This window comes from Falco rusticolus, chromosome 2 (genome assembly GCF_015220075.1).
Source record: "Falco rusticolus isolate bFalRus1 chromosome 2, bFalRus1.pri, whole genome shotgun sequence".
NCBI lineage: Eukaryota > Metazoa > Chordata > Aves > Falconiformes > Falconidae > Falco > Falco rusticolus.
This window is the reverse complement of record NC_051188.1, coordinates 83602703-83626766: the sequence shown is the minus strand read 5'-3', so window position 1 is coordinate 83626766 and position 24064 is coordinate 83602703. Positions and strand designations below refer to the sequence as shown.

The window sequence follows — 24064 nt, the reverse complement described above, 5'->3', positions numbered from 1 at the left end:
CCCCACTTCGCAGGCTCAACTTCACTCCTTTGTTCCAGAGACTTCTTTCTCCTCCTCTGCCCCAAGTGGTGCAGGGGAATGGGGAGTGAGGGTCAATTCATAACACTTGTTCTCTGCTGCTCCTTCCTCCTCACACTTGAAACCCCTGTTTCAACATAGGTCCTTTCCACAGGGGTATAGTCCTTCAGGAAAACTGCCTCTGTCTGGGTCCCCCATGGGATGCAGTTCTTGCCAGGAGCCTGCTCCAGCAGGAGCTCTCCACAGACTGCAGCTTCCTTCAGGGCATGCTCACCTGCTCCAGCATGGGATCCTCCATGGGCTGCAGGGTGGATATCTGCTCCAGTATGGTCCCTTATGGGCTGCAGGGAGACAACTGACTTCACTATGATCTCTGCAGGCTGTAGGGGAATCTCTGCTTTGGCAGCTGGAGCACCTCCTCTTGCTCCTTCTTCACTGACTTCACGTCTGCAGGGCTATTTCACATTTTCCTCACTCCCCTGTCTCAGCTGCTGTGCAGCATTTTCCCCCCTTTCTTAAATGTGTGATGACAGAAGTGCCACCAGTATCGATGATGGGCTCAGCATTGGCCAGTGGTGGGTCTGATTTGGAGGTAGCTGGAACCGGCTCTGCCTGAAGAGGCACAGCCCCAATTTCATCTCACAGAGGCCACCCCTGAAGACCCCCAACTGCCAAAACCTTGCTATGCAAACCCAGTACAGATGCAGAGATAGTTTTGTGGGGGCAAGCTGAGTATAGCTGAATCTATTAGTGCTTGCTTGTTGTGTGTAGACATAAACCATAGCTGTCACCTCTGTATCAGTAACTTAGACCAACTGTTTGAGCTGACCTATGAGAAGTGAGTAGGAAAAGTGAAGCGACTGAGGTGCCAAAGAGGCCACATGGAAGTAAGGAGCAGTCCCAGAACTCCAGTTGTGCCGCGTGTCTTTTTCTACTGTCAGCTCACAGGGAGAAGGTAGAACAGAAATTGGTGCGTGCAACTGAAGGTGGTGATCCATGTGGCAGGTGCAAACTGGATCTGCCCTTTCTCTTCTTTTTCATGGGTCCACATTTTCTGTGCTTGAAAGTCTCCTGACAGCAGCATCCCCCATTGCAGCTCTAAGCCCTGTTCATTGCGTGGACCCAGCACAGAGGCAAGTGGATGACTTAAGCATCTTCAGGAAGACAAAAAGTAGGTGAGAGGGACAGAAACACTAAGTATTGGCCAGATTAAGAATTCCTGATGAAGAAGGACATTCAGCTGTGACAGGGGGTCCTTGGGGGTAAACCTGGAAAGTGCTGCAATACCTCTCAATGTGTGAAAACACGATCCAATCTTAAATTTTCCTAAGATCAGTTGGTACTAAAAGTGGCTCTGCTAAAATAAAAGGGCCATGTAGCACAGTACTTTGACAAATTCACATTGCTGAGAGGGGAGACAGTAAATCAAGTGTTTTGTGAATGTTGTTTGATATTTAGTGAAATGTAAGTGAGCATAACCTCAGGGGTAATTAGATGTCTTCACAAACATTGAAGGGTGTATTTGTTACTCAAATGGATAAGTGCGGTATCTCTTTAAAAATACCGTGGTCGAGGGTGCTCTGGTAGCAGGGTGTTGGTTTGGGGTTGGGTTTTTTTTCCCTTAGCTCTCAGTCCAGAAGCAGCAGATTAATTGACTTTTGCTGTTTGAAGGCAGGCTTGTTTAGGAGGTAGATCCAAGGAGGGGGCAGCAAACCTGGTGACCATCTGCCTTCCCTGTGCCTAATGGCAATATTGCAGTTCACTTGGTAGTTTCTGTAGTGTAGGTCACTCGCCTGCATTTGGAACTGGCTGATTGACAGAAGAAAATGGATATATACCTGTAACTAAGTGTATCTCTGCAGGACGTAGGCAGATGTAAGATGCGATTGATAAACTGCCAGACCAGTTAGCGAAGTGCCAAGAAAAGCTGTGAGGCCTGGGCAGACTTTTGAAAGCTATGGCATGAGAGCAAGGCTGTTTGGAGTGAACATGGGAGAAGGGTGCAAAGCAGAATCAAGAAATCGCTTTTGGACAGAGGCCAGCAGAGGAAAACGCTTGACAGGATTTGTAGTCACTGCCTGGAGGGATTGGACAGACCCTTTTTCAAAAGCTGTCAGAGGTTGAGCATCTGCAGGCCAGGTGGCTGCAGAGCAGCTGCTGTTCATGGCATCCCAGTGGGAAGCAAAATGCTAGCCTTTTAGCGAGGCAGCGTATCCACAAACAACCTAATTCTGTCAGAGCTTAGTCCCTGGTGGCTTAAGCAATGTTCCCAGTCTTCTTCACTGGGCTGCAACCTATTATCTTTTATTGGTTTTATCTTCCCAGCGGTCTTCTTTTGACATCTTTTGATTGATCTTTAGGTGAAGCCAGTAGCCAGTTTTGTTTTTCTTTTTAAATCCCCCTTAAATCATATATGTGTATGCAGAGAATGTGATTTCAGTGAGTCCGAGTGCTTCATGGTAGAGGGACTCTGGAGTCTCTTGGCTGATGGCAGTGCATGAAAGAGAGTGTAAGGAAGGGTGAAGTAACGGGGACACAGCAACACTTGGGCATGTAAAACTGAGAGAACTTAGCAGCTGCTGAGCTGGGCCCCTGAGGAGGAGGTATTCTGGGGTAGGGTGGAGTGCAGGAGGGGTTTGAAAGGATGGAGCAGGGGTTATCAGGGAGTCAGGAAAGTCAGATGGGCATAGAAAACTGCCTCTCCTGTCATCCTTCCTTACTCTTTCTCTTAAAATTCCTTTTTTTTTTGCTGTTGGAAATACAGTAGTTACCTCTCACGGCTATTTTCTCATTAAGGACCCAACTCATGCACCATTGAAATTGCAGCCTTCAAAATCTGGTCGTAAATGCAAATATTTTTATCCTGCAGAGTCAGTTGCAGAACTAGTAATCCACAAGTCACGTTATTTATACTGACATTCTCCTTTTTTTTCTTTTTTTCTAATTGTAACATCACACCATGACACCACTATCTATTTTGATGTTTTGGTTTGGGATTTCTTAGGCTTTGAATAGCCAGTGCAAAATTGCATATGTGTTCCTAGCTAACTCTATGTTGGCATAGTATGAAATGCACACTAATTACAGGAAAGATTTTCTCCTTTTCCTTCTGTGGATGCACAGGATAGTCCCAGTTTTAAGCTGCTGTCAACCTGGGCTCAGCATGACTTGAATTATTGATGAGGGACAAGCAAAGATGGTTTACCAATTGTGCAGAACTGTTCAGCTGTCTGCAGTTACTTATAGTGATCTACCAAAGGATTTTCTTGACTGCATGTCTGAGATGGAGGATAGATTTATTCTTCTTTGTCCTACGTGTGTCAAAAAATACAGCAAATATTAAAAAAAATAATAATTGTATCGTACTTATTTGTGTCTTGTAGTTTTTAACACTAAATCTCACTTGTTAAAAAGTTACAAATCACTGAGATGTATCTCCAAATTAAAAGATTTTATTTTCTTACTTCTAGGAAATTGAAAAATGAGCTTCTGGAAATGAGGAGGAAAGGTGGAAACCGTCATTGTCAACAGGACAACAGCAGGGTCTGTGTTCGCTGTCAGAAAAACCTGGGCTTAATCTTTGATAGAGGAGACCTGTGCCAAACCTGCAAACTTCGAGTTTGCCATAAGTGTCGTGTTGTAGGAACTGATGGACAGTGGAAGTGCTCGGTGTGTGCCAAGATTGCGTAAGTTGTGCAGCTTTCATAATTACGTTTAGGGATTACCACGATGTAAATAATTTTGTGCTGATGCTACTGTTTTACATCTCCTTAGCACAAAAGCATATGCATAGCAAGTACACAAGGGAAGAGGCTTATCTGGTGGTTTTATTTGCTGCACGATCTTGCAGTATCTTTTTTCCCAGTTCCAACGCGCTTGCTTCATGAAGAAAGCTGCAAGCATCACAGATACTAAGCTGTTGGTGGGAAGTATTCTGAAAATGATAGAAAATCAGTTACAAGCAGGGACAGGTCTATTAGCATTCTGAAGATATAAATGTAAAAATCAAATAATTCAAAATTAACAAAACAGAATTAAGTACAAGTGAGGTCTGTATGTTCTGATTGACATGATAGGTGGATTTGTAAGGAAAGAGATGTAAAAACTGTGAGTCCAAGCACTTCAGTCCACGTTTCTATCCCTTTTTTCCCCCCCGTGTTTATAGTAACTGAATATCTCTGCGTGAAGAGAGAGGGCTGTATTTATAATGTCTGTTAGTGAGTGTTCTAAAGTAAATTGTGCTATGGTGGGAGGTAAAACAAAAGGTGATTAGCGCATTTCTCTCAGTTGGAATATGGAGCATGGGGAATGGAGGGAGGAGGAGGGTAGCAGATCACGGTGCTGAAAAGCAGAGAGTCAGTATTCTAACACAGGATATCAAGGGGATAAACAGAAAGATATTTACTTGGTGTGTGCTTGGAAGAATTATTCACTTGATTGATATTGTAATATGGGTTTTTGCAGCTTGACTTGGTAAGATAACTATGAAGGAAAGGGGAAATGTTATTGTGGAACACAACTTGGTTATATATCCTGATGTAAGAACTGGGTGGTATAAGAAAAAGACGTGATAAAATAATCATGTTAAAGGGGGGAAAAATCAGAGTAATTTCAGAGGGACTTCTTTTACAGATCATCATGAGACCAATGAGACCAGGAAGATAAGACTTTTTGTAAATTCTATCAGCGAGTGAACTCAAATAGCTAGCTACATCAGGCTTTGGCTACCTAGAAAGTGAAAAATTAATACAGCTGAACATGGCCTTTAGAGTTTGTGTCTTCTAATTTAGCTTTGGAAGGTTGACATCTATTTTGTGCTAGATGCCTTAACCTTCTCTGCAGCCAGTGGGCCACATCCAGATGACTATGTCTCACCTCTTGAGATGAAACATGTAAAAGTTCTTGATTTTGTGAAATGGTTTTAAATTGGTAGAGGCCTGGCTCTGCTCCTTATCATTTACTTCAGCTGGTTCCTGAGATGATCTCAGTGCAGTGCCTTTCAGAAACCGTGGGGTGCAAGTGAAATGACCGAGTCAAGAATGGCAAACACAATACTACGCTTCAAAAATGAAGAAAGGAAGAATGGAGGGATTTGTTGACCCTGTCGAGTTACCTTTAATTTCTCTAAAAATGCTGAAACAAATGATTGCTGTGCTGTTTGAAAGCCAGGAGAAGAGGACAAGGCAATGATTAAGAGCTGGCTTGAGAACAAATAATGTCAAAATCAATTTAATTTCTTCCTTTGATAGGGTGACAGACCTTGTGAATAGAGGAGGATCTGTTGATATCTTACAGCTTGACTTCTGATACTTTCTCTTGTGCCATTCTAATATGCTAATAAACAAGGGGAGCTATGCCCTGGAATAAATTCTGTCAGTGTGATTGCAGAACTGCCTGGAAAATTATAAAGCTCCATTCTCAGAGTAGTTATGGACATTTTGTTGTCAAAAAAACCCCAACAACCAAAAACCCAAACCAACCAAAAACCAACAACAACGAAAAAAATGCAGGCAGTGGTATAGTGCAGAACATTTTCTGGCTTTTCACTGTTAAGTATTTTAGTTAAGGACTTTGATGCAGCAGATGAGTTTGCCAGTTACACCTGCAGGTGACACAAAGCTGAGAGATACTGTAGGCATCCTGAAGGACAGGATTAGAATTCATAGGGATGCTTACAATTTAGAGAAGTGGTTTGAAGGAATAGCATATGGTGGCTCCCTACGGGTATGTGGAAGTACTACATTTGGGCAAAAATGCAGCTGCAGAAATATAGAATGGGGATAAAAAGAACATATGCAGCTGTTCCTTAGGAAAAGATCTGGGTATTGTACTGAATGAAAAGCTGAACATGATTCAACAGTATTTTCCATGGTAGAAAATTCCAGCATCACACAGGGATGTGCAAGCAGAAGTATAGCCTGTAAAATACATGATGCAATACTGTTTTATGTAGAGTACCTGCCCAGTTTTGTGCAGCACACTTCGTGTTGGCCAGTTGGAAAAAGTTCAGCAGAAAATAAGGATCACAAGCCTAGCACACCGTATGTCTAGAGTAATGGAAGGAGTCAGAAGTTGATATAGTTAAGATATAAAGAATCACTAACAGAGGCTGAAAGAAAAGCAGTGATTAAATCGACCTATTGAATAAGTTCACTAAGATATAGCAAGCTTTATGAGGCACCTGGGATATAATAGACAAGAGAAGTGGAGTAACGGAACGTCGCAGTCAAAAACATATAGCGCAGAGAACAAATGAAGTTCTATAAGAACAAGTAGTGCACATGTTCCCCAAGAAAGTTCCGCTGAAGTTCACCAACTTGTTGACCACCAGGGGTCTCGAAAGACCCCCAGCAACGAAGCGTGCATACAGAAGTGCCTTATGCATATGCAAATCATTTCAGGGAATAGTTGCTATGTATATTAGATTTTGGGGAAGTATGATGAATATGTATGTTTTGCTGTAATAAATTGAGGAATGCTGGTCAGGTAGGTGCGTGTGATTTGAGATAATAATCTCTATGTGCCCAGTGCTGCAATAAGAATGCCTGCCTTCTAAACTTACAAAATGACATCTAGAGGGTTTTCTCTTTGGCGTTTTTCTGGTATCAGAGTGTTTGGCCTAGGCAAGAGAAGGCTGAAAATAACTGAGTTTGAAATCAACAAAAGGTAGCTGCATCGAGGAAGCTTACAGGCTGTTCTATGAACTCACTTTGGACAGGAAAAGTAAAGTGATACTTAAATTGCAGTGAAAGGATTTTGGTTACATGTTATGAATATTGATATAACTTGGAAAGGATGCAGAATCTTGTTTTAAAAACAGGTTGGATAAACCTCTCTCATGAGAGATCTCATATCATGGAATGATATGAGTAAAGATGATCCTGTTTTGGGGCTAAAAGATGGATGAAGTGATATAACTTCTCAAAACATATGCCACATCTACTTGTGATTGTGCTGCAATTCTGTACGCCAAGAAGTGGTCTTAGCAGTCATCTTGGAAATTAATTCTGGTTGAAGCCTGCCTTTGTTCTGACAAACTGTGGTATAATTTGCTTGCAAAGTGCTAGACTTGGCAAGTGCTAAAGTTTTGTAGAGGTTGGGTATCTATATTAAATTAAAATATCTCTTTTCCTTTTTGTTCCTATGCAGTGTTTTTGCAGGACTGTAGTGACAGTTAATGATCTGTAAAATGCCTTTTATGCTGCTGGGAGTACACAGAGATGATATCTTCTGTGTGGGCAGCCTAGAGATAGAAGTTTGAGATAGGTATTTCAGTGAAATCACTGTGCATAGTTCTAATTTAAATTCATTCAGTTCTGCTTTCCTCTCTCTCAAGTGAGAAATGCAGGGATAATCGGGATTTTTAGGCTTTTTGAATTACATTTGAAGGAGGAGCTGGTTAAGTTAATGCAAATAGTCTTTGGCAAGATTAAAAGGCAGTAGACAAGGAAAAGAAAATAGGAATCCAGAGTTAAGAGACAGTTGTGCTGTATAAGTAGCAAACAAAAGGCAAGAGAAGGGGAAAAATCTTTTAGCTCTGTAGCATTGATCTGCATAAAGTGTTTGTGTCTGTCAAATTGGATTGTTTCATCACACTAGTGGCTTTGCAAAAAGTGTTAGGAAACTTTTTTTTTTCCCCCTTCTCCTTTTCTTTTAGCAACCTGAACCTCTCTGAGTGAGGCTAGGTTAATGTCCGTATCTGTAATGACTCTGGCACCTGCTATGCTGTTCCATTTTCAGAGCCAGGTTATGCTGTTATAATGTATATGTATGTTGTCATACATACTGTGAGACCCTTAAGTGGCCTTCATGAACTCTTCCCAGTTTTGGTGCTGTACTGTTTTTTGTCTGGTCTTGGTGATATGCTACTTCTTGTCTGTTCTCCCAAAATTATCCTCAGAAATGCCTATTAAGTGCCACTGGAGGAGATGGTGATAGTAGTAACCTGTACAAGTCCTGTTATATAGTCATCAATTATACCTGCAGGAATATGTTCAGAAGCAAGTTTTTCAGAACTGTTGGAAAGCCTACTGCATTACATCTGGTGTCAGCGAAGCGGGTCTGGTACTGGGTGTTGAGTATGTTCCTTCAAAGAGAGGTTGACAAGTATTACAGAAATTACTGCAGGAACTCCTTGAATTACACAGATAACCCAAACTAATTGCTGAAACAAAGAACTTCTTGTGTCAATAAAAGAAAATACAGGTAATATCAGCCAACTTCTGCCTGGTGATTCATTTCACGCATTTTGACCTTTCCTTCCTTCTGAGCCTGTCCACTTATAGCATAGGAGTTTGGGATACCTTTAGTACAGCAGAAGGACATTCTGTCACATAGCCTGGGATCAAATGTTATCATTGCTTTAACATTTATGGTGGGTTTATGCCCAGCTACCAAAAAATCAAAAAAACCAATGGTGACAAACTACAAGTAGGCTGACTTTGACCTGAGGAGGTAATTTCAAGATGTTCATTTGTTAAGGATATAGTGAAAGGATTTGTTAAGGATATTGTTTTCTGAACAAATTTTTAAAAAATCACATGGTAGCCTGATCGTAGCTGTAGGGGTGAGATATCAGTTTATTTAATAATACAATCTGTCTGTTCATCTGTCAAGAACATCATCTGGCAACAAGTGACTCTGACTTCTCACCTCCAAAATAATCTTTAAGCCATTTCATCTGCCATTTCTCCAAAGACTTGCTTCTGGTGATGGGGAAGCTCATCACAACATATCAATTGCATTCTAAAACACTTTCAAAGAGAGAATTAGCAAATTTGAGGAAAGACATTTAAATGTCAATAGTGAAAGATGTTCAACAGTATTTTTAAGTGTAACGAACTGAGGTTTACATATAAATTGTCTTAAAATTTACAGTTACTGGAAAAGGATATTGCCCTTGAATGTCCCTAAAGAGAAAGTTAGTAGATTTTTTTTTCCCCATGGGAGTTATTACCAGCTAGAATACAAAGCTGCAATATAAAGCATTTAAAGGTCAGGAAGGGTTAGAGCTAAGTCTTCTGCCAAATTCTTAGTTCTGCAGTTACTGAGGGCAGACCAAAACAGTTTTTATGCAACTGTTTGATGGTCACATTGTTGTAGTATTTGATGAAGTGAATGTAGCAATGCACTTGATGAAAGTGGAAGCTTTCTGCTCCATTCCCTGCATACAGGGAACTGATGTCATCAGGAACTTTCAAACATAGTTGCTAAAAGAAAACCTTTCCATTAAGGTTACTTTTCCCCCCTGAATCTTCTTAAAATGTGCTTAAAATTCTGCATCTAAAATGATCAATAGGTTGAGGGAAATCAAGTTCTTCAAGCAGCCTGCTGACAAGCTGATTTTGCATCTTGGTGCTGTCTGTGTTTCTTATTACGAATGTGTCTAGATATCTGCAAACAATGCCTTCATTTTGATTGAGTTCTTCAGCCTCGGTGGCCCAAGTTATTACAGCAGAACAAAACAGTAATGAGAAATTTTTGTTCATCTTTGAAATAATTGTGTTGTCTTGAAGTGTCATGAAAATTCATCAGTACCTTAGTAACATTTATTCCCATTAGGAGCCTAAAAATAAGGGCATTTCAAATGTTTTAGTATGCAAATGCTTTTCAGATTTCTTATAATTTCTTTTTATTTTAGAAATTTCTAAGCAAGTTTGCCTTCTTTTAACTGGGTCAAATTTTTCTATTTAATAGCCTCACAACATAATAAAAATTCTCTGGAGTTAATTTATGTTACAGAAATACTGTATGGAATTGAATACATACAAAGATGAGTGTGTATGTTTTGGTATGTTCATGTATAGACTGCATTTTATTCAGCCTTTGGTCTTGGCATTTTTTCCAGATTTTTCTCCCAAGGTGAAAGTAAGGTAACTTGAGGAACAGGAGAGGGAAAGGAAGCTAGGCTAAATCTCTTCCCTCTGCTGTGAATGCGGGTTAGGCTGGATGACCAAATGGATAGTGAAACTGTTTTACCAATCTGGGTTTTTTTCCCCAAATAAATGATTGAAAGTAACAATTGAGACTTTCCATCTTAAATGGAATTTTTATAGTTGGGCATTTAATCATGAAATGTCTTGCAAAAATGAGAGTGGAAAATAACAGGCTGAGTTTTTGGCAGGGATAGGCCACAGGTTATGTTCCATTTGTAAACTAAACAGCGTCTTAGTGAGGTTAATCCATTTAGTATGGGATCATAGAGGGAGAAGGAGCACGGAACCATGATGTACTCCCTCTCACAGGAAGACATGAGTAGGTGGATCAGTAATTAATGTATGAGGACTTTAGCAGATACCTAAGGTATTTAGTACTAAACCTAGCTACTTGCACGTGATTTTTCTTTACAGTTTTCCTAGCCATTTTGAGTATAGGAAAGAGCAATCATGCAAAAATTGCTGCTATTACAATTCATAACAGTCTTCCTTCTTTCTAAAGCTACTGGATTCAGCATCTGTTGCACACCTTAGAAGGCCAATCTAAACACTGCTTTGGTCGAACACATACTTATTTTTTACTTTGTGTATGCTACGTGCTGAGAAAAGAAAGTTAAGAAAATGCATGCACATACTGTGATTTTTAGTCAGTATAGACCTTGGACCCATTTTAAAACCAGCAAAACCCAGACCTGAAAGCACTGATTTGATGTACTGTTGAGTAAATGCCCTTGCTTCTTTTGCCACTGAAACAGGTATTTAGATGGGAAGAGTTCATTTAAGTCCTGCATCAGAAATAGAAGAAAGATGTACTATATCAGTAGGAAAGGTAGTCTCCCCTTGTCATAATTATAAATGCATGAAAATAAAGTTATTATAAGACTGTTTAGGTCTCGCTTTTCAATTTTTGATTCAGAATGTCAAATGCAATTAAGAAATTCAAACTTCAAGTCAGAGACTTAGGCGATCATTTAATCTGAATTCATTTCTATTTCTGTGTAGAACAAAAATTATTTTAATAGGTGCTCCTGACATGTATGAATGATTAAGCTAACGTGAACACTAGTCTTCGTGTGAATTGTTCAGTACACGTGAAAAAACATCTAATACTAGCGCCCTAGAAAATCAAAGCTGCAAAGCTTAGTAGTTTTCCCTGATTTCTTTAGAACGTGATATTTTTTGTAGAGGTGATCTGCTGGGTAAGGATGTTTTTGCTGAAGAGGGCTGCCAGCTGAAGGATCCCAACATTGACAGCAACATTGGTGATAAGAAGGATGAAGGTCTGAAGTGAAAGCTGAGGCCTCTCGATTTCTTTCACGCGATGCTTGCAATGGGTGGTTATTGATAGCTGTTGGCTTTTTCCCTTTTGCTGTGGATAACAGGATTGGCTAGAGAAGTGAAACATTTGACTAAGACAAGGCCATACTCCCTTTATTTGCTGTGTTTCATGCCTCACTTGAGGGAGTTGTCTGTGTTTTACCTCAAACCTGGTTCTCTTCGTGAAATCAGAGCAGAATGGGTGTGGGCATCCTCAAAGTAGCCCTGCCAAGGAGTTGGCACCTCACTTTAAAATATGGATCTTATTACTGCTTAATAAGGTCAGTCTGATGAATGAGATGGGCAATTCAGTTTGCCATCATTAGCTGAACCAGCACACTGTTCAGCTCCATCACTGTAGTGGCTGTCATGCTCCCTTGCCCACTTGTGCCTGCAAAAGGGTTTGATCGCATCCTCCCCTTTCTTTGGGGGTCCAGTTTGTGTTTGCCAGAGCACACGGCAATGATCCTGAACTTCCTTGGCCAAGTAAGAGGGCACCAGCTACGTAATTAGGGGGTATTTAATGGTGGCAGGTTACAGTCTGCAGAGAGAGATTATTAAGAGAAGTAGGTTGCTTATTTATCCTTTGCCAGAACATACAGGGGTCAACTGTTGTTGCCCAGACTAACCTATCTCTTCCCTGCACAGCTTTATGCAGCTGCGAGGAAGATGAGTATGGGGCTAGCAGCTACTACTACAAGGAGATGACAAGAGCAAGAGAAAGTCCTTCTGCACAGTAATCCTTCCTCACTCCCAGCCTGGTGCCAGACCTTCCCATCTTGCAGCCTGCTTTGGTCCCAGAGGGGAGGTGTAGGAGATGTTGTTCAAATGGCATGGGATGGAGTGGGGATGGAGAGAGGGAGACTGATGGTGAGCTCTAAGCTTGCGGGTGACCTATATTGTACCACAGTGAAGTGGAGGAGCAGAGGAAGGCTCTTTCCCAGGGAAGGATGCTGGGGGAGGACCTCCTCCCTCCACCAGCAGCACTGCCACTGATCCTTCCTTGCACAGCCCAGCAGCCCTCCATCCTCTTCCTTCCTGGCTTCCTCCCACAGCTGCCCCAACCATCTATCCCTTAGCTGCAGCTCCTTTGATCACTCCAGGGCCCATGCTCCTCCTTGAGCCCTTGGTCTTGCTACTGCAGGGCTGAATCTCCACATCAGATTATAAGACTAATATATGGTAAAACAAGCAGACACACTGGTCTCAGCTACTGTCCTGCCCAGGCTGAGGTCCTCTGGGCACTAGTGAATCAGACGGTACCAGACAGGTTTTCTTTCCCTCATCGCTGTTCACATCTGGCTAGAAGAAGTAGGAGATGGCTCCATGGGGACCCCGTAGCAGAGGGCTGGGCTGCCCCTCCATGAACTGCAGCAGCCCAGGCAGGTGGCACAAGCTGGGGTCAGGTGTGGAAATAATTGCAAGTTTTTGCTTGTAAGAGCCTGTAGCTTTGCATGGGGCAGCTCCCCCTCCCACTGCTGGAACCCTAGGGTAGGTCATGTCATCTCCTTCAGGTTGTCCTGTGCTTGGAGGAGTGTGAAGGTGCTTATCTGGGTAGTGAGGTGGGGAGTGCCCTGTCTGGCCTTGATCAAGTTAAACATTACTGGTAAGATACTGGAGATGAGTAAAATCTCCATCCAAGAGGAAAATGGCACTTGTGGAGTTCTATGGTCAAACCTGGGAGTAACTGAGGGGGAAAAAAAATGAATGAACCATGCAGTTCATATTGCAATGTGATACATAATTTATATTGCAGTGGAATATGATGGTGTAGTCAAAGGCCTGAAAGGTTTATGGTTTGATAGAAAATATTAAACTTGCTGTAAATCTTGGTATAAAAATAACTGCACAGAGAAGTGCCTGCTGTAAATGAATTGTGAAAATACACATTCAAAGAAAAAATGTTTTTCACACTAGCCGGACTGTGCATAGATTCTAATGCAGTGAATCCTTTCCAGTGTTTGTGTCTAACAATAGTAATTTTAAAATTCTGAGCGGAAACGTAGAGATTTTGTTAATGCCTCGCATAATGATGGATTGTGGTGATGAATTATAGAGGGTTTTGTCAGTAGTAGTCTGCAACAACAAGATAAGGCAATAATCTTTAATTTCTATGCTTGTGGGCATGTTTTGGATTTTGATTTTTTTTTTTTTAATGACTCATGCAAAGGTGCATGATTCATTAGTAGGTTAGGAAGAACTGGTGATGTTAGGGTCTTTTTACCAATGGCAGGATCCTATTCTGTGATTTTTAGTATTTTCTCAAGTAAGACTCTCCATTCAGGCATGACTCAAAAGTAATTTAATAGTGAAGATATTGATCAGTGCTCTAAATACATCTGTAGTAATTTTCACGCCCAAGAGACTAGATGATTTCTTTTTTGGTATGGGTTTGAAATTAAGTTTCCTTATTGAACAGTAAGCAGGAACATGTCTGGAGCTAGATCAGTTTTAAAATTTTTTGGTTTTTTTTTTTAGTTTGTTTATTTGCTTTTTATTTGAGTATTCATGATTAGTAGCTTTTTGCCATCAACTGTATGTAGTGAGGAACTAGAGATGGTGATGCTTGACCATAATGAAACCGATTCAGGAAAAGGCTAATGATCAGCATAAAAATATACCTATGGAAAACAGCAATGCTGGTTAGGTCAGCTAAGAGAATTGAAACCAGAACAAGCAGCGTTATCCAGAACAGTACAAAGACAAAAATTCATTGCTCTGAACCTCTGACACATAGCTAATTCATAACAGCATTGTCATGTGAAGAAACTACGTATAGTGGCAGCATATGAAACTCAGAGATGAAAAATATATATAGGCCTGCAGCAACCTATATATAGGTTATATAAATATATATGTGTGTAAGTCCATGAACTGCTGACATGGCTGGCAGGAGCTGGGGGGTGGGGGGGGTCTCCCTCCATCCACTGTTGTTTCTACATTTCTTGCAGATTTTAAGAGATATTGAAAACTGTGAGGTTGAGTAGTTCACTATCTAAAGGACTAGGGAGATGGTATATTACGTGTTTTCTACAGAAATTTGGTAGTTTTTTGCGAACTGAATTTGTGTACTGAAAATTGTTTTTCATTCACAAAGCAAGATGATATTTTTCTGCTACATGCCCTGCTGTCCCAAGCTTTGCAATCTATCTTTTCACTTTTTATTTTGAACTGTGCAAATGTTGTCCAGAGTTTGTGAGCCTGATGGCTGGATGATGACCTAAAGGTTTAAGCAGGAGTTTTGGTTGGCCAAATTTGTTAATGAACATATATCTCTGACTTTTTTCTTTCCCCTCATATAGACAGCTACGGATAGTCACAGGAGAATGGTTTTTCGAAGAGAGAGCAAAGCGCTTCAAACAATCAAATCTTCTTGGAACTGATGTTGTCAGACAGTCTATCTTACGCAGATTCCCAGGTAGGGACCACAAGAGACAGATAGGCTCTTGCTTAATACATTCAAATCTTGTTTCCAGAGTGTTTGACTTGTATTGTATTTTATTCTCCACTGTTGAATATGTAAGTATAATTAGCATTTTAATCTTAATTGATTTCATATTTGGGTATTACTGTGCAGTGACTTGTGAATGATTAATATATATGAAAGGTAAGGTGAATAAATATTTCTGTGTAAAGAGCTACTTAAAATATCACTGTCCAAACAGGTGGACAGTATTATTCAGCTGCAAAGCCAGCAGCTGAGGCTCTAAAAGTTCATTCTCAGTTTCTGCCAGAAAGTTTGTCTGTATGCAGAGATCTAAAACCAGCCATTTTTTTACTGTAGCTCTCTTATTTGTGATGGTGGTATGTAAAAGGTATTCCATTTTTCTTCTTCAACTCTGAATAAGAAAGATAAATGCTAACTCCTGTGCTGTATGCTGGAACATGGGCATCCTCCAGACTACTTGGTACTTCTCAATTCTCTCTTGACTTTCCTTTTGCCTCCAGTAAATTGCACCTGCACTTTTACGTACAGTAACCAGTTTGGCTGTCTTGACCCTGCACAGCAAAAGTACCATGTCTGCAAGCTGCTGATGGTACCTTGCATGGTATCACAGGGTCACTGGTTTAAAAAACAGGAGTTTTGCCTGAATGCTGATACTTCTGTCTTCACTTAACTACATTACTCTGCACACAGAAGCTGTTACTGACGTAGTCTGTTTTCAGATGTAGCATTTATCAGTTTCAGTAGGAAGGTGATGGGCATGGTTATTTTGTAGGGGGAGGGACTGTATTTACTGTCATTGGAAAAATGCCTGCTGCAAATACACTGCTTGGCAAAACGCTGATCTTGCCAATATTGCTGTGCTTCGGAAGCTGTCAGACCAGCAAATATCTTAATGGTCTTTGGGTTTTGATATTATGCAGCCTGTCAAACTGGGTATTTTGTGATTTGTTACTTTGTTATTTGATAGGTATATTAAAATGCATTTAAGCCATTTTTCCCACACCTTGCTCCTAGTTGAACAATGTAATTAGGAAAGCATTGTTTCATTTAACACAGGAAATACAGTATGCCACAAAATTATATTTCAGGTCGTTTGTCTAGTAAATGATGTCAGTGATAAATTTGGAAGTGTAGTTAAAGACAAGAGATGATAATGAGAAACATTTCAAGCTATTTAAAGGTTTGTTCCCTTTTTCAAAAGGAAAAGCCAAAGAACCCCCCAATTTTTTTCATGACACTAGCATTGGTTTTATCTAATATTGAAAAATGGAAAACCTATTTTTCTAGGTTGTTTGACATATGCTGCATTTTTTGTGCAAACATTAACTTTTTTGTTCCTTCCTCCTCCCATGAAGACACAGTTTCCAGTAAGGATGAAGGAAGAACATTTAAAGATCAACCCCAAGAGAATGAAGAAAAAAGGCCAGATGGATCAGTCTGCTCCACAAATGGGCATAAATCAATCTTCAGTGGACCTAGAAAGATAGGGTAAAACCTTTTCTTTGGGAAACTGGTAAATCGGGTAACAGCTGCAGATGGTTGGATGGATTTTCTTTTGAGTTCCTCCAGTGTTCCACATCAGTCTCAAACTTCCCAGGGTTAGAAACAGCCTTCGTTTAAAAGCATACTTACTATAATTAGACTGCTGTTTCCTAGGAATTGCAGCAGTAATTACTCTTCAGCTATAAAGGTAGCAGAAAAAAGGCAATTTTACTCCTGGATTTTTCTTGTTTATACTCGGAAGTAACAGTGTGTCCCTAAAGGCAGGCTCGCTGAAGAAGCAAATGCAAAAAGTAGTATTTGGAGGACCTGGTTTTTATGTATACTAGTTGTTTCTGCTAACAAGTCAATTTTCCTTTAGCTTCCATAGCAAATGCAATTTAACAGTCAAGCAGTGCCCCTTTTCTCTGTGTGACAATGAATAAACAGGTATGTTGCTGGTCATCTTGCAGTCTGTGACACGTGTAACCCAATTTTGGCTATGCCCTTAGAGGAGTTCTTACTTACTCTCAGGGGACATGGACAGATACATTCACTCTAGGGCTGCACGAGTGGTATCTGGGCCTAACTTGAGGCTATTGGGCGAGTGGGAAGAAAAATCAGATGAACATTCATAACATTGTTTCCATATCATTGGAAAACTTTGTTTCTGTTGGAAGACAAAAGACATTTTGTTATGGGTCTTAAATATAGGGTAGGTAGCTTTCTACAGGTTTTTTTTTACTTCTGAGGAGAGCTGAGTATGGAATTACTTATTCCAGTGACTCCAGAAGTTAACATGAATGATTTATCTCTCTTTAATATTGGGGAAAAGAGCATCAGAATGCCTCTGGCTTCTCAAATTAAGGTGAAGAAAGAACCAGCTTAGGGAGTCTAGTAGAACAGGACTTAGATGTTGCTATAAATCATGCTAATTGGTAGCTATATTAAAAGTGCATTGAAGTTTACTTTTCTAATCCTCGTTCAATTTAAATCCTTTGTGCAAATCTATTAGTCATATTCCCCTATGAGGAATAATTATTTTTTATAATTGTCTGTTTATTTTAGTGGTGTTCAGACTTTTTTCAGTTTGTGGTCTGAAATGTTTTCTGGTGGTGACACTCCCCATAAAGGAAATCTAATCCTACAAGAATTAGGCTTGCTTCCAAGTAGTTCATTATTCCTCCTCCTCTTTCCTTGTTCCTTTCTTCCTAAGGTTCCACATTCATATATCTTATGAGTGGATTTGTTTTAGCAAAGCTATTTTGTGGCCAACTGCTGCTGACACTTAGTGTCATGGGATGACTTAACAATCTATTGTTGTTTGTAAGTCTGTGAAGAATACTGCTACTTTTCAAAACTTTATTTCATTGCTTTCATTTCTGTCTTTTTAGGCCACACGTTGCAGGGTAAGGGGGTGATGCTATGTTTTTGGGAAACAGAGTGTTTGGGGAATTGATACATATAATTCTAGAAATTGCGAAGCAATCTTGAAGAGAAAATACATATAGTGTAATTTGCTAAGGGAAAAGACACGTACTTAGTAAAAAGTAATTTGCTGTGTATAAACTGCAAAAAAAAAAGGACAGAGGGGAATTTTCATAAAAGACACTTCTTGTTCAAAGCTCGAAGTGCCCATGTCGAGTAGGAGGGATTTTTTAATAATTGTGTCTTAAAAAGCAGTTTATAGCAAATATGATGCTTTTTTTGTTCATATGAATCAGTTTAATAACCAGATTTGGTGCTCTATTGACCTTTGTATTCAGAGTTGTCCATAGGTCAGACAGATTAAATTAATAAAATGCACATGCCATGATATTGCAGTCAGGCTGCTGTTTCCTGGGAAAAAACCTTACAACTTTTAAAATCTTTTATTGCTTGTTTCATCAGGAAGGTAATTAGGGTGGTTACCAAAGGAGAAATTACAAATGCAAAGGATGAAGGTGAAAGAAACACGGGCTCAGAAGCTGAAACCCAAAGTCTGCGCAGTGGCAAGTCAACACCTTGCTCTGAGAGGTGAGGAGCAGAAATGTGGTAAAGCTCATGCCGGGATGGACCTAAGGGTGTGTGCCAGTCCTCTGCGTTGCGTTGTGTTTTTGAATGCTCAGCTTCAGTAGTAGCTGAGAAGCAGAGCTTATGATTAAAAAAAAACAAACCACAACAAAAAATCAAAAAACAAAACTAACAAAAAAATCCCTACCCAACCCCCCTAAAAATTATCTCCATCTATCTTCCTTTTCTCTCCTTGTGTTCAGCTGGTGATTGTTGTTGGTACAATCTCCTTTGGTTTTTGAGGCCTTTAATTGATGAACTGTGTTCATGTTACAGAACTGAGGCCCTTTGTTCCAAAGTGTTTTGTCAGTAATGACATGTTAATTGATTGTAATTTATATTTTCTTCTTCAAAGGCTCTGTTTGCCCTTCTTTTCCATGATTATTGTCCCAGTTATTTCTAATAAAATTCCATTTATTCTTCTGGGCTTAAGACATCTCAGTTATTGCCTCTGATGGCATTATAAAATGCCAAGTGCAATATTATTCTCAGGTCCCACCTCCAAAATGAAGCAAAAAATAGCTCACATTTTTCTTGTTCAGTTGAATAGTCTATACTGGGTGTAGACCCGCATTCTTTTCTCAGGTGCACACACCTAGAAATTTTACAATCTGGATTGAAAAATTATAATAATTTGCTGTGAGATCAAATAGAGATTTCTAGCTCTAAATCAGTGATTCTGGGAGACTCCAAATAGATATATAGGAACACAGGATATCAGGTAAAATGAACATCGTGAAGTTTAATTCACCCACAGATGAGCCTTCTTGTTTAAGCAAGAGCTTGCTTCCCTTTGTTACCTACAATTCAAAACCCCATTTGCTGGACATTCTGCAACATGCCCCAAGTTGATGATGACAATCTTCTTGAAAGTTGGCAATTTGATTTTTTAATTTTTTTTTCCTCTGATGCTGCCATACATACTAGCTGAATCAGCTTTATAGCTGGTTTTCTTCTTTAATTCATACGCAGGTTACTAAGGGTTTGGGTTGGTGGTTTTTTTTTTGACTAAGCTAATTAGGCCTTCTGTATCTAGCCAGATGCCTACCCAACTTTTATGAGACCAGGAGTAGTATTTTTTTGCTGTTTTTCTGGATTTGTTTTGCTTTTCATTGAATAGAGATGAGTGAAGGATCTGAGACAAAACCTCAGGAATCTGGTGTCTGGGCTGCTTAACACTAAGGTTATGCAGATTTCTCTAAGAATTTAACAAAATAAGGACAAAAAGGATGCTTGTGAGAGATCTCTGTGGCTGTTTTGATGTGCTAGACTGCAAGAAAGTTATCATGTAGTTAACCATAAATGAAGCAAAATAATTTTGTCCATGTGGTAGAATTCAGTACCTGATACAAGCTTTGCATACAGACATAGAAGGATAGAATGAAATAGTCAATAAAAATAACCTTTATGTTTGATTTGCTTTGCTTGACTTTCACATAAATCATCCATTTCTAGCTTTTGCCCAGAGCCAGGGTGTGGGATTTATTAAATTAGGGGTATGAGGTAGTTATAGCAGGTTCCTTCACTACCTGTCATCTCATCCTCTCCTGGCCAAATCGGTGTCTTTTGTCAAAGTACATAGTAACCTGGCTGCATTGCCAGGACATGTTTTATTCTGGGGGGTGGGGGAAGCTGAATTATTCTACTGTCTATGGAAGACGTGGCACTTTCTAAATATTAGTTTGTGGGAGGATTGAGGAGCAGCTTACATTTCTTAGTAGAGGGATGAAAATTCCTGTCTTGTATGCATAGTTAAATACTTAATTATGTATCTGAGGATGTTTGCTTTAGTTCATCTGTTGCTAATTTAGAAAACTGAGTAGTAATTATTAAAAAATTAATAGCAAAGCTTCCCAGACTACCCTCCATAATTGTTTCAAGTTTCAAATTAAAAGAATATAACAGCTTGTGACACTGTAGCTGTCCTAGACTTTCCTGCATATTTCTGATTTTTGTAATTGCCCTCATCTTTTTAGCTACATTGCCAAAACTGGTAACATTTCACCTACCAGCAGGGAAACCAAGAGAGAAATTTTATTCTTTCTAAACAATTTTGTTTAAAAGAAGAGGTACTGAGCTGTCAACAGGAGAGTCCCAAGCGATGAGTTCATCTCTTCAGCTGGTTCATTTCTATTCCAGTAAAAACGTTTACTGATTTTGCAGCTGACCAAACTGGGAGGCTGCATCGGGATACTTCCAGGGGAAATAATATAGGCATTTCAGGTTCATCTACACAGGCACACTCCCCTATTGTACTGAGGTCTTGTGTACCACATGGAAGTGCCTGGCATAGTCACCTTGTAACAACATCTTTTATTTGTTGTCTACTTAATGTTTGTATAAAATGTGTTGAACCTCTCTCTAATAGCAACTGAAGTAAGGGCAAAGTACAGAAGAGGTCTGTTTAGCACGTTCAATGTGCAAGTGCTCAGTCTGACTGATGACCCCTGCAGAACCCCTTGTAACATGTTTTTCAATCTTTTATTCCAGCCTGCTATTGCTTCTGAACACTTCTCTTGATTTACATTAGTTTACACAGTGAGGGAAAAAAAATATCTGTAACAACATTTTTTGTAATGGGAAGTCACAACAATCCATCAAAAGTGGTGTGACATGCAATAAAAATCCAGTTTTTCTACATTTTGGCTGCTTTCCATACACTAGCAGATTTGGAAATTAAGGTGTGTGCATCTAAGTCTGATAGCTTTGATAAAATATAGATGACAGCCAGTAACCTTGATTTTTCTGACTTTGCAGCAGCAAAGACACATCTTTGTGGGAACAGCTAGGACTAAAATTCAACCACAACACGTTTAGTAGGATTTGTTGATCACTAGCTCATCAAATTAAAAAGTAGTAGTGTGTGTATATGAAGTGCACATGCATAAGAGCATGTTTATTATGCATTATCTACTGTTTCCAATGTACAAAATTAGATAGTAATGGTTAAAAATGTTACCATATGCTCAATAAAAGACAAAAATGGGGTTGCACAACATTCGTAGACAGTCCTGGTGTTCAGAGTTTTCCTTTGTTTTCCTTGTTTTCAATAACTCCACCAACATGGATTCAGAGCCTGTGCTCACTGCTCAATGTAGTGGTGAGACAGGAGATGTTGTGTTTCAGAGTGTTTTTTTCTCAGTTCAACAGTAGTTCTGATTAAAATTTCCATTGTAGTAGAGAAGATTTTTACTGCACTTACTCTAAACATGATATGCCACCCTAAACCAAGTGAAGGTCAAATTCAGCTCCTATCCAGTACAATGAAGATGTCTGCAAATCTGAAATATTTATTAAGCAAGCCTCTTTTGGCTGAAAATATGCTGTAAGTTCCAAAACATTTCTCCAGTAAATTTGCACTACTGTTTTCCTCAGACACTGTATTTTCCATATGAAAAGGGTACAATTCCTTTATCAATTCCTATTTACCAGTAATTATTTTTTTAAGGCAGTAAGGAGGATTATATGCAGAACTGTTACTGTCCTGCAAGACTTTTTGAGATTTCTCTGAGCTGTAAAGAAAAATTAAGAAGTTTGAACTGATGTTTCTGGAGAAAGAATAGATCAGCCAAGAACTTGTATTTTTACTGCAAATCAGATTTCAAATGAAAGTAGAACTTTAACTGGAAATGTTTTGCAATACTTGCAAAAATAATCTTCATTGTTCAAAAAGGTCACAAAAAGTGCAACAGCATACCCTTTCTCACACTCAGTGTTCACATGGACTAATCAGTATTTTCTAATAGAAAATGTCCCATGGAAAAATTTCTGCCCATTGTAGTACTAGACAGCAATTGGGTTCTGGTATGTTGATCACAAATGCTTTTTTGTCACTTTTACAAACATGAAACCTGGCAAAAAAACCCTTGTCCAGCTTTCCTAGCTTTCTAAGCTGGTCGAAAGAATTGGTTAGTTTGGGCCAAGAGTCATTATTGCAATATAAATAGGACAGCGAGCAAGCTGTTTTTCTGTAGAGGACAGAGAGCTGATAGCCAAGGGTTTAGACTTTGTGGTGATAGTGCTGGCATTAACATTCGATGCAGAAGTGGTCGGAACTGTCCTGTCACCGTAGTTTTCCTTTAAACCAAGGAGCAGCCTGCTAGGAAGTTCACACAAGTTGTTGCACCGACTGTGGGGATGGGAATGCAGTGCAAACTGAACGTGGATGAATGCAGCTTCTGCAGCCTGGACAAGAGCTGCCCATTTGGGCTATTTGCAGTTCTGGTAGAAGTGCTGAAAATACCTGTATGTATAAAGTAATTGTAATTCACTTTTGCCTCTGTTTTTCTTTCCAGGTGAGCATTCCCTTGCAGCGGATCACACAGTTCATACAGGGCAATGCTATTCTAGTAAACTGTTACCATGGTTGTTTTCTTGCAGTGGTTTGCTAAGCTGGTTGCCTTGGTTTGCTCGAAGCAATAATGCTTTAATACTCTTCTCTCCGTCCCAGAGGGAGTGCTGCTTTGCTGAACAGCAGCGATGCAGAGACCACTGCAGCCCATCTGAGAGGGGCTGTGGGTCCTGTGAACAGAGGCAACGTTTCCACACCTTCCCTCCCAAGGTCTCTGGCGCTCAGCATGCGCAGCATGACTGCAGATTATAGCAGGGTAAGTACAGCGGTGTAGAGCTGGCACCAAAGAGGATGACTTGGCTGGTATCTGCCCTGTTAAATTGATTTGTAGCTGAGAAAGGACAAGCCTGATGGAGGAGATTTTGTTTCTTCGTTAATTCTGCAGGGACCAGTGAAGATGTCTACTAGAACAGTATTTGTCGTGCTCTATCAGTGACGTGGCTTTGATTTGGCAGACATTTTTCTTTTGTTTAAAAATCACTGTTAATGTCCAGCACTACATAATAAGTTACAGATTCTGAACTGGGAAGCACAAGGGATGGGAGTAAGCATTTTTGGTGCACCAGGGCCTTGAAGAAGTGCTGTGAACTGAGGATGTGCCTTTCAGGCATGCAGGGTCCAGCACGCTCCCACTGACTAAGTCGAAGGGAAACTTGGCAAGCTCAGCACTTGCAGAAGATCAGGCCATATTGATTTTAGGCTTTTCTGGATTTGGACATTGGGCTCTGCATAATTTATGGTGCATCACAAAATGTGTGCTAGGTGCTTTATCAAAACGAGAGGTGGGATTCCTCTCAGCTGCTGTTAAGCCTCACGCTGTGTAGGTGGCCACGTCTGAGCTAGCTGCCTCAGCTGCTCTGTAACAAGCAGGAAGATGTGGTTCATGTCACCAGCAGCAGGCACTCTCCATTTCCAGGCAGCCTGGCTGTGCGCAGACATGCACATGCTGAATTCGTTTCAGTCACCCTCCTTAAGAAATAAGGATGATTGCACCAGCGAGTTATTCTAAGTTGCGGTGACTTAAGTGTACAATGAAAGCAAAATTTATAGTTGGACATAATGCCGTTTTACTGTTAATGTTTAGAAAACAGTAGATGAGCATTTGAGTGCATCAGTCTTTTTCTAACTTCCGAATACTTGGTCTAATATATTGCCTTTCCTAATAAAAAATAAATTAGTATATATGAAGGGCAGTTTGGGGAGCTGTAAATAAAATATTTGTTGTTTCGTTTATATTCTTGTTGGTGCACAGACCAACTGGATTTCAAGTGCATTAGATTTGGTTGAAAAAGGCCAATCCATTTAATTTAGATGGAGTTAGTCATTGGCTATTCCTTTACAGGAAGGCAAAAAGCCATAATATCAAGCATATTGGCTTTATTTGAGGGGTTATTCTGGCATAATTTGATTAGTTCAAGTCCATTTGGTTTTACTCTGGCTGAAATCGTTATGCTGGTATAAAAC

General features: G+C 40.0%; 1 protein-coding gene across 1 annotated transcript in view; it reads left to right on the top strand.

The window, feature by feature from the left end:
* Positions 1–24064, top strand: part of SYTL5 (synaptotagmin like 5) — a 64735-nt gene that overhangs the window by 10330 nt on the left and 30341 nt on the right. Inside the window, exons 2-6 of the mRNA XM_037378446.1 lie at positions 3489–3704; positions 14573–14688; positions 16074–16206; positions 18088–18213; positions 22700–22856. Of these exons, the coding sequence (XP_037234343.1) occupies positions 3489–3704; positions 14573–14688; positions 16074–16206; positions 18088–18213; positions 22700–22856 (748 nt within the window). The remainder of the gene's footprint in view (positions 1–3488; positions 3705–14572; positions 14689–16073; positions 16207–18087; positions 18214–22699; positions 22857–24064) is intronic.